General features: G+C 38.8%; 1 protein-coding gene across 2 annotated transcripts; it reads left to right on the forward strand.

Annotated features, from left to right (window-relative positions):
• Positions 1 to 160: 160 nt before the first annotated feature.
• On the forward strand, positions 161 to 8,624 carry LOC145774155 (protein c-ets-1-A-like). Of its 2 annotated transcripts, none has more exons than XM_082585323.1 (13): positions 161 to 378; positions 719 to 905; positions 1,334 to 1,437; positions 1,828 to 1,925; positions 2,429 to 2,616; positions 3,177 to 3,296; positions 4,120 to 4,320; positions 4,657 to 4,722; positions 5,100 to 5,807; positions 6,294 to 6,548; positions 6,916 to 7,042; positions 7,290 to 7,394; positions 7,517 to 8,624. In XM_082585323.1, exons 1-13 carry the CDS (start codon positions 376 to 378, stop codon positions 7,626 to 7,628), a joined length of 2,274 nt encoding a protein of 757 aa, XP_082441449.1. In that variant the 5' UTR covers positions 161 to 375; the 3' UTR covers positions 7,629 to 8,624. The 2 variants fall into 2 exon arrangements, with proteins under 2 accessions (XP_082441449.1, XP_082441448.1); XM_082585322.1 differs by having other exon boundaries at positions 161 to 311.
• The last annotated feature ends 9,116 nt before the right edge of the window (positions 8,625 to 17,740 follow it).

Below are 17,740 nucleotides of genomic sequence, written 5' to 3' on the forward strand. Positions count from 1 at the left end.
TTGGGGTCATTGATAGCAGTGACTTTATTTGTAATGAAACGCAGCTCATTTTTTGCAATATATCAAGAGTGATATTGTGAAAATGAACGGGCTACAACTACAAGATCATGCAAATCACAAAAATGATTTAACTTGAACTTATTTTAGAACAACACTTTAAAACCATAAAAGCCAGCAATGTATTGAATAGTTTGCTAAATTTTGCAATTGTATATTGGATACAAGAGTTTATGACGGAAATGGACGCAAGGACTGCTGACCAACATGTAGTTCCATCTTTTGACCACAGCATACCACACATTGGAATCAAGGTATGATCTGTGGCTATGTGGAGTTGTGGGGTGGTGTCAATAGGCAGCGTTGTTCTCTGACACGATGGTAATTAATAAAAACTGACTACAAAAACCGAACTATAGATGTTAATAATGGTAATTCCGTGATACATGCCATTGATAAGTTTGATGTGATACGCTCACCAATGATGACATTGGAGAATAGTGCAACTGCAACTTTACCCTTGCAAAATATGTATCCTACTAGTAACTATCCAGCTAGCAAAAGCGATCCTTTTACATCTATCCAATGGCTGCAAACGTGGAATCATTGTAAAAATGACTGATATTTCAGCTGGGCATATGATACGAATTGTGGGCATGTATGTGTAAAACTAGATTTTGTCAAATTTATTAAATAGATACAACTTTTTTTACGTTTGTAGCAAGAGGAAAACAAGTTTTTTGATGACGACTCAGAATATGGAAAAACATCACCGCATTTTACTACGTTCACCAACTCGGGCGCAAACTTAACGAGCTCGCCCCCTCCCCCCTATCCCTTGCATCACAATCCCTTGCATCACAATGCATTGTCACGTCGATCCTCCTTCCCACTGCAAAACAACAACAGTGAGTTTTGAACTATTGTCAAAAAACTTTATTCCGCGATTTCATTTTCAAGTCTTTATATTGTAGACTAGACCTATTATACAGAGCTTATTGTAGTGATATCTCGAAAGCGGCACATGGCCACGAGCTGTAATGTTGTGCCGCCCCGGCCTGGCACAATTAAAAAACTTTATTCCGCGATTCAATGTTCAGGCCAATATATTGTAGATACAGAGTGTTTATTGTAGTGATATTATTATTAATTCTAATGTTCCACTGCTGTAACTTTGGTATTAAGGTGTAATATCGGCGGTAATAATATTTTCAAGTTATACTCACCAGATCAGTAAATTTAATTTTGATTTTACTACTTCGGTTGCTTTTGTTTGTGATATTCTTTTTCAAATAAGTATGCATTTTACGTAAATTATTATTACCACTATTTCTAGGCCAATTTTGTGCGAAAAAAGTAAATCAGAATTTTTACAACAAGATGCCAGTGTCGGCACCTTTCCAAGAACCAGCGTCTGCAACAAAAAACTTCTCTTCTCAGGTGAACCTCCTTTGTTGGTTGTCACTACCTACGCAATACACATCATAACATATCAAAGCCTAGAAAAAGGTAGAAGCGATAAAACGTGGACGTTAAAACGTGCTTGAGGCGAAATAAGAGATTAATTGAAAACTATTTGGTATGGCCGCAACATCTTGTCTTTGATCGCATGGTCGGGTACACTGATAACAGGTTTTGCATTTCATATTTTTAAAAGCAGTTTTGAATTTGTTAGCGCAGTTGTAATCGTAGGACTACACTCTTATGTATGTATCATTTATGTTAGTCTTATATCTCATGAATGTTGCACACGATCGTTTATAAAAGGTTATTGCATGAACGTTCTTGCTGTTTGCTTTGTGTACTTTCTTCTGATGTAATTGCATTTAGGACAAGAATGTGGCCAGAATGTCCCCGGTCCATGCCCCTCTATGTGGCACGCAATCCATCGACCGTTCCCTCAACAACACATCAAGGCAAACAACAAGGTAAGGGTCTGTTGTCTGTTTGCTTGCGGCCTTAACCACCGTAAAGTTGCAGTCACTGGTAGGTTGAAAATATGTGACATTTGTGTTCACAGTTGTCTGTGATGTTTGTGATAGATGACTTTGTGGGTTGTTAGTTCAAAAAGGCTTGCTTCTTTTTTCTCTATTTTACACAAAGAAACAGTTTCAGAAATGTAATTGTATTTTAAAATCAACGAAAATCTTGTTGCTAAAGTTGCAAAATTATGCAGGGGAAATACTTTTTCAAAGACGAACTATGGAGTTTGAAATTAAATCTTTGAACCATTTTCTGCTTTTCAGCATGAGACTACTCAATCCCTATCGTGTAAATATGCAGAACAATTTTTTAAAAACAACTTTCATATTCGAAAGAAGTCACTTCTTATAAACGGTCAAAGATTTGGCTAAAGGTGTATGTTTACAAAATTCACTGGCTGCTAATAGTACTTTAACCGACTGGCTGGTTAATCACAAAACATTTACAGCAAAAGAAAACGCCCCCGTTTGATGCTCCGCCTCCCAAGTATGGAGGATGCTGTGCAAGAAGTCCCTACTGGCCAAGAATACGGTTCTTCAACGCCCTCTTGTGGCTTTGAAAGCGGTTCTGGAACTCCGATGGATGACCCTGTCGGTTCACTTGGCATCCTGGACAAATCTAAAGTCCCAAGTGATGGTAAGAATTGCTGACTTCTACATTGCATTGACGTACATTAACTAAAACCTGTTGTATTTTCCTTGTGAGCTTATATTCACGGGATTATTATTCACCCTTGTTCTCCATCGTGTCCAGAAGTATAAAAAGAGAAAGAATATGTTAATTCTATAGTGATGTTTTGTTAGTAGGCTATAGTACTATGAAGTTTCAAGACAAAATACTTTTCTACTACACTTCGCATTGCTTTTATAAATCATTTTATTGGCATAGGTTTTCTAAAGCTAATTACCTGAATCCTATCACTGAACCTAAATGAATAGGTTTTGTTTCTATCACTCACTCACACTGTCTGCTGCATAGCCGAGTGGTGGGAGCCCTAAATATTTAATCGAAAGGGCACCGGTTCGACACCGCTCAAAAGCATGCGGCTGTGTCTTTGGCAGGACATTTAAAGGCATGACTGAAGGTGGTCACGAAGATTGGCTTCCTTGCCTTCCCGTCCACCTAATCTAAATCTTCAACCACGGGGTGTAAGCCTGGATACGACAAACAAAAACTTACTCACAATGTTTTCACAGTTCCTAGCACTCCATTGTTCCCCCTTATCACTCCTGGAACAGGAGCTAAGATGAACGATGCGATTTCTCAATCTTTCTCATCCTTTGACAGCATAATGAAGGCTAACAACATGGCGAAAGGTAAATTAAACTACAGCAACTACATCACCAGTAACCGGGCTGATGATCTTCGTGATTAATTGTTTTCTTTCGATTCTTTTAGCGCTCAATTCAGCAAATGGAAAACAAACGTTATTTTAAAAGTTTTAGATTTGATTTGATTTATTTTCGCACCTTACAATTTTTTTAATAAAGTAGAGCTTTGCTAAAAAGTTCGTTTTGTACTTGTAGCCTATACTATCCAGAAATATTTGAAGTCAAGTAACATTATCGAGTTCTGAATACTGAAAAGTTTGGGTGTTCATCAGGACAATTATCGTTTCTAGCACTAGTTGCTACGTTCATCTGATGAAATTGAAAGTAAAATTAACAACAAACAAGATGGTTTATTGCTTCACTGACGTTTCGCGCACCATGACAATGCGCATCCTCAGAGCGAATAACATACAAAATAAAATTTCATCAGGTTATATACTGCAGTGCATAGCACATACACTGCAGTATACACATTACACATACACTGCAGTATATAACCTGGTGAAATTTTATTTTGTATGTTATTCGCTCTGAGGATGCGCATTGTCATGGTGCGCGAAACGTCAGTGAAGCAATAAACCATCTTGTTTGTTGTTAATTTTACTTTCAATTTCATCAGATGAACGTAGCAACTAGTGCTAGAAACATTATCGAGTTCAATAGTTATTCCGTATTATTTAGTTACATTTATTTTATTTGCATATATTTATTATTACTTTACTCTTTGTTTTCTGATCAAAGCAGTTGCGCAATGCGCATGCCCTAAACCAACACTGGAAGATTTATCTGGTAATGTCTAAATATTTAGATCCTAGCCAGTGGTCTCCGGCCTCTGTTAAAACCTGGGCGAGATGGATAGCTCAGGAGTTCAGCATCCCATCTTTGGATGAAAGCAACTTCTCAATCTTGGGATCAGTTTTATGTGGACTCCGAAAGGAAGATTTCCTCAAGCTCTGTCCACCTTTTGTTGGTGAGATCCTCTGGGAGCACCTGGATCGTTTACAAACAGGTAACAATGAAAAAAGGTACCAAAATGTGTACAACATCACATTCATGGTCAGCATCATGTTCCAAGGTAATTGGGCAACAGCAAACAACGTTTACTTGAGGCATTACAAACTATAATTACCGAAAATAGTAACTTTTAACGTTTTTATTTTGCGAATGTGCAGATGCAGACAGAAAATTACTTCAATTCGCATTAGAGTAGATATTACAAAATTATTCTATTTTGTCTGTATAAAGCTTTCTAAAGATCACTGCATCTTAGGAGTGATAGGAAAAGTCCTAAACGAAAAGGATTAAGGGATTCCGTAATCAAAGTAATAAAAAATTTTGTTGTTAGATTGCAAAGAGCAAGTATCATCTTCCCAGCCACAAGCAATCGCCACTGTGGGAACACCCGACACAGGTAAGCTATGTTACCTGGGGTGCTGATTTAGCTAACTGCTACCTGGTTTATTACCACGGCTACCCCACGGTCTTCTGTCCTCTGTTTCCCGTATTGCGAGGGGTGGACGTTGGTAAACGTCACTCCGACTCCGCAATTGCCCTCTAAGCGCTCTGATTCTGGGCATTGATCGTAGCGAGATGTTTTCCAGCGGTTTTCATGCACGCTACCGCACCACTTCTTGTTGGACTCTACGTGTATGGTTGATGAAAATGTGATTACTAAAAGATATTATATAAGGGGCCTTAAATGACTTTTCTTTGAACTGTCGATATACCAGTGGAAATGTCAAGAAATCATGTATTACGTTTTGACACTCTACGTTTTTGTTGTTGCAGAAAAACCAGCGATGCAGTTTAGCGATAACAAGTTGACGACAGTTCGCCCACCGCAGCAGAACACAAGCTTCACCCCGTCTCCTGTGTACCCCGAGCCTCCACCGGGCGTTCAACCTGGATTCAACCGATCCTTGTCGAATCAATCGAGTCATTTGCCTTTGCACGGTCGTCCAGTCAATGGGCAAGGTGTGATGCCCTTGTCCGTATCATCGCCGTATAATCCTTCTGGCTGTGTAGGTGCACCACCTGTGGACATGTCCTGCGTGAAACGGGAGCCGAGTTTTCAATCCAATTTTCCGATGGAATCTTCCCGAAGAGCGGTATCGTTTGAGGGGGCGTACCCCATTAATGTGAAGAGTGAAGTTAACATTCCGCAAACAAACGGAGAGATTGTGCGCAGACAGATGTCCATGCCGTTGTATCAGAACATTGATATCCCGATGGCAGCTGATGTAAGACGTTCTTCTGATCCCGTCTTAACCCCTTTGAAACCATTCCAACGCCCGCCCCTCTCACGATCGCACCCTTATCCCAGTCCCACCACACCCAATTCCTCACCCATGCCTTTCAGTCGTCGTCCATCTCAATTAGCCTTCCCGGTGCGAGACACGGTCCCCCAGCAGTGGCAGGACCTGTACTACGTGAACCTATCATCTTATCATCGACATCAGCAAATGGAAACCCTCAAAAGACAAGAGTTTACGAAAGGTAAGTGCCCAAGCTGCACGTCACAAATTCGAGCTTTTTCGACGCAATGTTGTGTTTTCCAATAGAGTAAAAACGTGGTTTTATAAATCTTGTTCAACTTAACTGTAGTGTCAGAGCATCTAGTGGTAGCCTATGCAGAGAAATTACTTCTCTCCCAACTGATTTAGAAATTACTTCTCTCCCAACAACGAAAACTGATTTAGTTCGGAAGTTTTAAGTGTCGTAGCTTAATCTCAGAATTTATTTTCATTTTTTTGCTTGAAAATTGCCTTTTCTCGGAATGGATTGCTGATTGAAGTTTAATTATGCAATGTAATCGTATATCGTATATTTGTTTGTTTCAATAATCATTTGAAAAAATGAATTCGACTTAATGTTGGCTGTTCTTATTTGTTGAATAAATTCCTTTCGTGGTTTGCTTGTAAATATAATTTTACACGATAATAATCATCCTATAGCCTACTCTTATACAAAAACCATTTTCAGAAAAAATTCAACACACAATTCACAACAAGAATTTTGAACTTGAAGAAAACTGCCGAAGGATATCATCACGTTGTAATTCATTCGGTTGGAGTAATGATGGAAGCCTATCAACTCCGGATCCAGAAGACGCGAACTTTGACGGAACTTTTATTCCTCATCAAAGGATGAATGTTGGGATCTCGAACTCTAATCGAGCAGCGAAAGAATTTCCCAGTAATCCTGTGATCCCTGGAGCTTTTTTAACGGGCTATAACGGTATGTTCCCTTGTTAAAGAAGCTGATAATTTATGGACGCAGCCAAAGTGTTTTAAAACAACACATGGAAGTTTTAAGAGCTTGTTTCTCTGTGCATAAGATTCGAAATATATTGAATTTGGTTATATCATCAGTTAAGTCATCTTCTTCAATTGCCTTGCCTGAACCAGGCATCGACGGCCTCAGATAAATAATTACACCAAATATTCCTATTATATGTTGCATGGATAATTGAATTTCTCTCTTGTTTCTGGCTTGTAAGTCATACTTAGCATTTTATATTTTTCATCAATTTTCATGTATATTTTGGTATTACTAACGTTTTACTGCCCAAGCGGTCATTGTTAACCAAATTACTTCATTGTAGGGAGCGGCCCAATTCAACTATGGCAGTTTCTCATCGAATTATTGACCGACAAATCTTGCCAACACTTCATTACCTGGACCGGAGATGGTTGGGAATTCAAGATGGTCGACCCTGATGAAGTTGCTAGGTAAGAAAACCTGTGTTTGATATTGAAATATCCTCTCTGAATAGGATATAGCGTACAGTATAGTTTGTCACTCTACAAATATTTATCGATAATAAACTGAAAATTTTTCGCGGATCGATATGGTTGACTTAACTGTCTGAAATTTAGTTTGAAAAAGGTCATCAAACCAACCTTAGAAATGACAATTTAGCAATATGTAAATATTTGCCGCTAGAATTTTACAAGTTTTTAATTGTTTGTGTTTCAGGCGTTGGGGCAGGAGGAAAAACAAACCTAAGATGAACTATGAGAAACTTTCAAGAGGATTGAGATATTATTACGACAAAAACATCATCCAGAAGACAGCTGGACGGTAAGTTTTATGCGCATGCGCGGATTCTGCTGGTTTTAGTGTTTCCATTTTCGATCTGTCATACTCGCTATTCAAAAGCAATGAGAGCTCTAAATAAAATAACATCTTTCTGTCATTTCCAGAAGATACGTTTACCGGTTCGTATGCGACCTCCAGAGCTTGCTGGGGTATTCCCCTTGTGAACTTCATGCAATGCTCGATGTGAAACCCGAGGACCGCCTGAGTGACGATTAAGGTCGAAACGCTGGGTCGTAGGTTCGAAACCCCGCAGTACCATTCCGAAGCTGTTTATCAGCTCGGTGTGAATCGAATCCATCGTGGAGTTGGACAGCGAAGCAGAAGACGTTTTAGCTGCTAACAGACTCGAGTGAAGCAGAAGTTCATGTGTCTGTATTTCTGTTTGTTTGTTAATTTATTTTTGTGTTCTTGTGACAAGGTTGTACGAGATAAGTCGATTCTTTGACCTCGATGTGCTCGGACAACGTTTGGTTATTAGTGATTTTTAATTTCACTTTTACGCCCTAGCCTTGCCTTTTTTACCACGTTAATTAGCCGCCTTTACCAGCAATTATATGACGGCTGCTTTACCGCAGCTGAGAGTGTACCACCCAGTAGCGTTGACAGAGAGGTCCAAGAAGTACTGTTGGCCTCGACATAATTTTAGGGCTCCGCAATCTTCTCAACCGGCCGAGAACTTGAAGGAGCCTTGAATTATTTGAATGTAGTGCATTTTTTAGAAGTGTATTGATTCGAGTCCAAAGGGTGTCATTGATACTTGGTCCCAATTATCCTTTCAACGGCCCTGGTACGACCTGTCCCCCATAGAGCATTGTCCCGACGACGACGGAGGGCATTTAACTGCTTGTTGGCAAGGTACATAACGATATGCTCAATGGCGAACACAACAGTTAGCTTCCTTGCCTTCTGGCGTACCAATTCCAAACCTTTACTAACCATGAGGCCTCGTTGCAATCAAAATGCATTTATAATTTGACGAATGTTTTATAAGCTGCGTACGGCTGAAGAAGCACGAGACAGTTTGTTATTCCATGGATTTCTAAACTGGTAATTTATTTTCGCTGCTGTGTTAATTGAATTAAATGTAATCGTGCATTTACACATTGTATTTTAACGGACTAGCCCACTGTCGAGTTTACATCTTTTGAGCTATTTTGGTTTTAACTACTGATCGGACACGTAAATTACTGGGGTAACAACATTCGACATTCAATACACCCAAACTAGCTACGCAAGCACTTTGCTTTTTAAGTAATCTATTTGAAAACAGTTAAACAAACAGGTTGGACTATGCAATTAGCAGCAAGTTGCACGGGATGTTTGTGATTCAATCATTGGTTCTTTGTTGCGTCATGTTCACGTGACGTGACGTTGGCCAATAACAGCGTCCGCTCCGTGAGGGAAATATTTTTACTCGAGGTAGAGAAATGTGAAATGTTACCCAAAGAGAATTTCTGCTGTACCCAAGTTGTCTCAAATCTCCATAGAGATTGGAGTATCCTGTAAGTTTTTTTTCCACAAGACTTTTTTTGTTTCCACATAGCCTATGCCATTGGGGTGGCAAAGGACATCTTGGGCTTTCACATTTTAGGAAATTTACTTCTCCCGTAGCATTTTGCTTGATCTTTTATTCCAAATAATTTAAAACCTTTTAAACAAATTTTTCCGTCTGAACGAGATTGTTTATTGGGGGCTCAGCTGGAAAAAAGAAACAGCTTGACATTGGAAAATAACTAGCAACTGAATAATTCCCTCGATAGCTGAGTTGATTAGCGCGTGAATGAGGAAGCTTCAAGATTAAGCGGCACTGGTTCAACTCTCGCTGTGTGCGCTTGAGCAACGCATTCTAAGGACTGCTCTCTATTCAGTGGCTTCTAATGGAATAATTCCCGGCAGCAATCGAAAACTTCACTCTGTCAATCTCGGTAACCGGCCCTGCGCCAAAAGCCTCTACAAGTATGCGAAACTACCTGGAATAACCCATCACGGCTTCGTCAGTCCACGAATGAAGATTCAAAACCAAACCAATCACGGTTTATTCTGAGGAAATGAGCTTACCTTTTTCAAAATAGCAACATGCACGTAGACGTAGCCTATTGACCACTGGTATAAGGGGTAATTTAGGCCCCGGAAACACGAGGATACCACAGCGTGTTTTTTTGGATACAGTGGGTTTTTCTTATAAATATCTTGATTTGGGGTCCACAGATGTCATTGGTACCGGGCCCAAAATATTCTCTCAACGGCCCTGCTCAAATGTTTTCTTTTTACTCAAAATATTCACCAAGAATCGGTGACAAACGGTTACATGCGAGTTAGGAGAAAGTTAATTCCATTGCACTCCTGTTTGCTGCTTTCCTGAATAAAAAGTTAGCAAAAAAATGATTTGATCGTGAATCTGTAGGCTATTGCACTGTTCCCTGAATAAAAAGTTAGCAAAGTACGTTTGAACACATTCTCCCATTTAATGGAGGCTGCTTCCTTGTCATTTTTTTTAATCTGGTAGGGTAGGCTAAGCCTAGCTACTACGATAGCTGTATATCAATGTATTTTGATCGATATTGCTCAATGATTACTCGTAATTTTACAAGGTAGGCTAATAAAAATTGTGTGGTTAATCCGGTGTTATTTATCAACTTTGATGGTGAGTCTTGTATCATACCGGTACTCTAAAGTTTATGACTAATCAGTTTAATAATTAACTTCCTGAAACCAAAAATTGTGTGGATGTATCTTAACACCAATTCTCCTTTCCTTACATTGTCGAAGATTCTTTGTAAGACTCATATAAGTAACATCAAGATTCAAGACTTTATAAATATGACTGTTTCATGTAGCCTCATATTTCAGTTTACGCCAAAGTTGCAAAAAAGATAAACGTTTTACAAATGTCGAACAGCATTTTATTGTGGACTTTAGTAGGGCTATAATTTATGATTTATTTGTTTTAGAGTTCATTGCGTTTCAACCTGGAGTGTACAAAACTCCTTATCCTTCGTAGAAAGTTTCGAATAGCCTAAGACTCACGGGTCGGCAACCTTTAGCATTGAAAGAGCCATTTGATCTCGTCTCCATGAAACTAAAACCTGCTCGCAGCCGCACCATCTAACTGACTACTTACAGCAAAAACCTAACGCTTACAGGAAAGCCTTTTATTCGAGTTATTCGGCCGCACCCTGTAGAACTGATTTGTAGTTACCATTCCAACAGCTGTCAACTTTTAACATGACTGGGAAACACAAGTAATCGGTTCATGGTCAGATATAAACATACGCATATTCTTTCAATGATTTTTTCAAGCAGTTAGGGAACGTTCAAATATTACGTAACGCCTTCGAGGGGGAGGGGGGGTTTATGCAAAGCGTTACGTTAGCGTCACATCGGGGGGGAGGGGGTTCAAGCAAAACGTTACGTAACGCTTTCGAGTACGGAATGGTAGTTTTTTGTGCTGAATTCGTAGTGAAAAAGCGTTACATGGGGAGGGGGGGATTGAAAAAAGCGTTACGTTGGCGTTACATGGGGGAGGGGGGTCAAAAATTCGGAAAAAAAACGTTACGTAATATTTGAACGTTCCCTTAATGTGATTTCTGCTCCTGAACTTCATTGCATATAGCGCATTCGCGTGAGCCAGAGGGCAGAGATAAAAGAGCCGCAGGTTGCCGACCGCTGGGCCCTAAGTTTAAATAAATAGATTTAAAAAAAAGTAGGCTACTAAAATTCATTGATTGTATTGTTTTCGTCGTCGTGTGACTGTGAGCCTCTGGGGCCGAAGATCTATCATTTTACCACTTACCGTAGCCTACTTTTGAATTCAATCATGAAGCGTATAGGGTAGTTATGGTGGAGCGCAAACAGCTCGATTTTTACAAATTTCGGTGTGCTAAAGCCACATTTTCCACTGGTAACTATCGCATAGTAGGCTACATAAAAGAAATTCTCAAAGCAAAAAATTAGCCTATTTGGGAAAACATTTCGTAAGTTGCAATCAATGATTTCCTTGAGTAGAAGTTGTGGGAAGGTGCGTTCGAGTTCGGAGCTGAAGTTTGCTGTGTAGCCTACTGTAGGGTTTTTCAAAAGTAAGCTACCAACTCATCCAACATGTCAAGAGAAATGTCTTTGTTGTAGCCTACAACGTGTCTAAGTTTTTTTCTCATAGCCTTCCCGCAACTGCACATCAGACAGAGATCTATGATGACATTAGCGTAACATTAAACAAACCTAACAAACAAACGTATCAACGGTAGGCTATGTTTTGAGTTTGTTGATACATTTGTCAATACCAACAACACCAACAGTGCTCTGCGCACAGCAGTGATTGATTAATTATCTGAAGCCGTCACAAAACCAGATCAATCTGAAGCACAAATTCGAACAAAGCTACCACGTTGGTCACAAAGGAAAACCATAGGCTAATATCTCCGTGGGAAAGTTGTAACATAAAATTCTCGAATCCTTTCGTCTGTATGCGATAACAACCAGCAAAACACACTTCTGAAAGCCTCTTCAGTCTTCACGAATTGTATTTCAAGAAAAACTCAGCAACACGGGCTGTTAAAAATTAGTGCAACACGTATGCACTACGCAGTAGAAAACTTGTCACCACGATACAGATTTCTGGGATAAAAGACGGAAATTTCGTCTAGTTGGTAAGCACAAGTAAAACTGTTTTCATATTCGACCAACCTTTCCAGCGACAATTCTAAAATGACGAAACTGACTTGGGATATTTCAAACCACATAACTTGCGTCTGTGACGTAACAGTCGATATGCATTGTTAAGCAATTCCACAGGTGTTAAAAAGGATGATGCAATGTTTTACAGGTGTTACAAAGAATGATGAAATAGTTCACAGGTGTTACAAAAAAATGATGATGAAATTTCTGCTCATTTTTTAGCAATATTCCATGACGTAGGATTCCAGGTTCAGTAGACTTTAACGGTTTTATGTGACGTTTGGTTTGTTGAACGATTGTCCGTAACACATATTTCCCAATGAAATGGACAGAAATTTTAGTGATTAGGGTTATTTTAACACTTGATTCGATTTGTTTGCAAATCGTGACCTAATAAAACTTTTATAATATTGAAATAGGGGAGTTGGTGCAAATTTTAAGGGTTTCCCCTTACTTCATAAGCAGGCTAGATTACCGGTAGGCCTACACAAAATTATTTTACACGTTCTTGGGTGAGTTCGTATGAAGTCAGTACCGTATTAGTAGGGCGGGAGTAGGCTACTGTTAATTCTACTCGTGTGTTTACCTTAGTTCCTCTTACATTGCAAAAATAATATGTTTAAAAGTTTGAGGTTCATGGGGTTTGACTTTGATAAAACTAGAAAATATACAGATATCAAACGGGGAACCTCTGCAGTAATTCCCTCATTTTTAAATTTGCACCACATAAGCCTCCTGACACAGAATCACTTTCATAGTAGGCCTCCTCATGTTCATCCATCTATAAGATATATGCCTTAAAGGTGAGTAACTTCTCTTGTATCAAGTAAGAATTGATAAAAAAAAGACCACCGTAGCCTACTTATTTAATCGTTGGAAAAACGGTATTCAAGACTCAATGTAAAATAGCGGTTTTTCAATCAATTGAAAAATTTTGTATCAAACCTTTCGGTGAAATCACAATTGATTTGGAAAAATGTTATCCAGATTTGGCACCACCACAGCTAATCCTTTTCAACCAAGCGCAAACTTTTTCAAGTTTGCGATAAGACGAAAGCAAACTCTTTAACAGCTTGTTTTATTTGCTGTGATCAGTCAATATGATGATCATGATTAAGTCACATTAATGATGATGATGATCAGTCAATCAAATTGTTATGAGAACAGTGAGTTCGTACATTTTCATTCGTGATATACAAAAACGGAAAAGTCTTTTTCATTTGTTCCAATGGTTTGGTTTTAAATTTTTATCCTCGGACTGACAAAGCCTTGATAGGTTATTCCTGGTAGTTTCGCATGGTAGGCACTTAAACATAAAAATTTTGGTAAGACAAATGAATCATTGGAACAATCAGAAGCTACAGGAACAGCGTTTCGACCAATCAGAAAGTTACAAGTAAAACGGAGAAAAAACGAAAACATTTGTAATAGAAAATAAAATCAGCGAACGCCACGTCGTAGCCAGCGTGGTCTAATTGGTTAAGACTGGGGAATACATTTCGATGACGTGGGTTTGATGTCCACTGCTGTCATGTCCCCTTTTTCTTCTGTGCTGAATGAAAAGCAGTCATTAGAATGCATTGCTCAAGCGCACACCTCGAGTGTCGAACCTTGTTTTTCATATTATTATCCTGCATTGCGGAAAGTGAACCTGAGCGCTATGCATCGGTGTACTCCTTCCGACGAACACCTGACCCACGCTGCAGCCGACGGCAATGTCTGTTTCCGGTTGTCTACTCTACTTATGGTGACTTAGATTTGGTACACCCATTACTCAAAATCGATCACTGGGTGGAGGCAATTATCGTAAAGTTTCTTGCCCAGAGAAACAACAGCAAGTGCGGGTGCCAGCGAGCCCAACGCGCTAACCACTCGGCCACTGCTAACCTTGTTGTAGATATCCCCGTCGAAATAGCGCCGCTTGAACTTGAAGCTTCTTCGTTCACGTGCTGACCAACTGAGCTAGGTTTATGATTGTTCACGATTATATTAGAATAAGAATATTACAAAGAACTGTGGTAGACTACACAGAGAGCAAAATATAGAATGAAGTCATGCAAAAGGGATAGCCTACGGATTGAAATTTTTTTTCCGCACTTTGAATCAACTCCGGACACGCGAAAATCCTTGAGCTGCTCTTTGCAGAATTGCAGTGCTCATATTTGGCTACCGTATTTTACAAAGTAATAAAAGTGCAATGCAGCAACAGCAAGGTCCAGTCCAATCCGCCAACTAGGTTAGGTCTAGTAAGTAGTTTACTGTAAGTAAACTCTTAGTTTACTTTCACTCCCCTTGCAGTTCACGTCCAGTGAGATACACATGTCAGTATAGCTACTGCACCCTGTAAGTTTGGTGCTCACAACCTTAAAAAGAAATTGCGAAAGTTCTCAAATCTCAACTACGGTAATGTGTAAGCTACCGGTATGCAGGGTTGGAAGTCGTTAGTCAAAAAGCAATGACTATTTCACTATTCGATAGTGCCCAAAAAAGCAATGACTTTCTGCTATCGATACTTAAAAAAAGCAACAAATAGCAATTACTAAAAATTGACTGGCCAAAAAAAGCCCAAAAACAAGCAACCCGCAAACTCAAAAAAAGGTACCAAAACTCGAAAAAAAAGCAATCCCAAACTTGCGGGAAAACCGCAAGGTTTGCAACACTGTTAACGGCTCTCACTGGCATGGTTTTTCTGAACTGTGTTGCCGAAAAATTTTCCTTAATCTTTTAAAGTTCGAAAACCGGAAGGGAACTAGGTTGGATAGTAATCCGAAAACCAAATCTCGTAAATTCGTTTTGACGACAAAGTAAGTGAACAACAAAAAATGATTCAGCAGTTCTCCTAAATATCGATTAGTGAAAAACAAATAATGATTTCGTTGCTTGCATAAAAAAGCAGCGAATAACGCGCATTTGATATTTATTTTTAAAAGGAATGGGTATAAGCATTCAATATTCAGAAAGCAACAGATAACGTTATCGAATAGTGACAACTAGTCGTTACTTTCAATCCTGCCGATATGTATCACATTTTTGTGTAAGCTGGCATATTTAGCGAGGCTATCTATTCACTAGCAGATATGTATTGCACTTTGTGCTTCACTAGGCTATCATAACTCTTGCTTGCCAGGTTTAGATTTTTAAAATGTTTAGGATGGGCTGGCAGTGGCGTAGCCAGAAAATTTTTTGGGGGGGGGCCAAATATTTGATGAAATGATGAGAACGACAAAGTGTTTGATTAAGCCATCGCCACCTGATGTGCAGTGGCGTATCCTGGTGGGTTGAGCAAGGGAAGCAATAAAACTGGTGGGGGTTAGAGCGTGCCGAAGGCACGCGTATTGTAGGGGGGGTCCGGGGGCATGCGCCCCCGGAAAATTTTTGCAAATTTACACTTAAATAATGGATTATAGCGCTTTCTGGAAACACTTTTAGGATAATATTTGTATGAAATTTATTAGCAGATAAACAGCTAGGCCTATTGACTTATTAAAGATAGCTCGTACACACGAACGGGCAAAAACTGCGGCTAAAATTAGAGAACACCAAAAACTCAGCTACACAAAAACTCAATAACTACACAAAAACCCAACAGAGTAAGCCATTCTGAAATTGCTCCACAAATTAGTTAAAAGAAACGTAAATCTTTTGCGCGATTTACGATTTGCAAAATTTATTGGTGTCTTTCTGTGTGTCTAAAACAAATCCTTGCGGGTGTTAATAGCCAGATGTTTTGGAAAATGTTATAAATTTCTACAAATTTTATTATATTTTAAACAAAGGGCTCAACTTCGGAATCCAAACTTTGAAAATTTGGGGGGGCCATGGCCCCTTTCGCCCCCCCTGGCTACGCCTATGTGGGCTGGTACGTATATCTGATAAAGCTATGACAGATTTATACGGTATTAATTGAATTGTTTCATTTTGGGCACTAACACCTTTTTGTGATATAAATTATGCAAAGCGCATTGTTTTGTTGGTTTGCTACATTAAGTTACTTTTTTCCACAAACAAACTACTAGGCTACTGCATATTGTTTCGGTGTATTAGTTTATTAGTGTAATTTTACTCAAATAATGATTGAATCTTTACCACACAACTGTTTTCTGTGTAGCTTACCGGTACTTGGTCAATTTTTTTTATTGTGCTTTAATAGCTTCTATTGGGTGAGTGTAACTGGACAGTACAAAAAGAAGGATTCCAAGCATATGAATGCTGATAGAAATCCAGTTATCAGACCAGCCTAAAAACTGGACTCCTATCGGCTTTAGAAAGCTTGGAATCTATTTTGTTTTGTCAGTTTAAACTAACCAAATAGGATATGGATTAAGGGAATGCCTGATTGTACGCACTCTGGGTTTTTTTTTCGGTCATTTATCGGTCATTGACCAATGTTTTAAGAAAATGTCCGAAAAAAATATAGTCAAAATGTCCGAAAAAATATATAGTCAACCTATAGTCAATTGACTATATATGACCAAAAGTGACTAAAAATGACCGAAATAAATAAAAAATGACCGAATTTTTTCAAGTCATTTCGTACAAATGACCGAAAAGTCTCAGCGAAAAAAAAAACCCAGTGCGCACTGCATTTTCAATGTTAATTAGTGGGTGTGGTAGCTGTACAAATTAAATGCTACTGATTTTTCAAGAAAGCGTTTTATCAATTTTTGGGGCCTACTCTAACTAGGGCCCATTCATATTTAGTTTTTGCAGCATTTTACTTTTTTTACTTTGTTAAAACTCCGGTCCTTTTGTAAATTTTTTTTCAATCTTCTTCTGCATTGTCGGTATATATAGCTTATCAACTAATTTTTTCTATAAAATATTAAAAGTTGTTTACTTTAATGCTAAAATGATGAATGTAAATTTTTTTCCCACATTGAAAGAGTTTGCCATCTTAAACGCTTTCTGCTTCTATTTTCAAGAGCCGGAATGGCCCGATTCGGTGAGTCCGATTCGGTGAGTCCGATCTCTTAACGGGGGATTTTTTCAATTTTTTTTTTTTAATTATCGGGTACCGTGGCCTAATTATCATTGCTGTTTTAGGGTTAGGGGTTAGGGTTAGAGGTTAGGAACTCACCGAATCAGACTCACCGAATCGGACTCACCGAATCGGACTCACCGAATCGGACTCACCGAATAGTAGCAGACCCTTCAAGAGCAACCACTAAGCATAGAGCCTCACTAGTGGATTTCCAGGGGGCCCTGTTTATGACACATTTCCAAGCTTACATTTCAAACAAAATATTCGCTTAATTACATGACATCATGCTTGAGTGACTAAGGGAACTCTAGCTTCTGACGTTTTACAAACCTCTATAGGTGTAGTTTTTAACCTTTTTTGAAGTAACCTTGTTAATAAAAAAATATGAAGTTTCAAAAATTTTGCTTACCAAGCATAAGCTGACAGGCTATTTTACTTTGAAGACATACAGTGAAATTCTTATCATTACAACATTACATTTTAACAAAAACTCAATTTTCTTGTTTAAAACAAAAACAAGTGATCCAGAAAAATTTTTTCTGTGTTAACTTTTGGTCATGATCAATTGATCATATATTGTAACTCATTGGTTGAGAACTGGGGCTCTACGGTATATAGTTTTTTTGTTGGTATTTCATAACAAAACCTGCAAAATTTCAATTAGGCTCCCATA

Source organism: Aplidium turbinatum, chromosome 7, assembly GCF_918807975.1.
Source record: "Aplidium turbinatum chromosome 7, kaAplTurb1.1, whole genome shotgun sequence".
Taxonomy (NCBI): domain Eukaryota; kingdom Metazoa; phylum Chordata; class Ascidiacea; order Aplousobranchia; family Polyclinidae; genus Aplidium; species Aplidium turbinatum.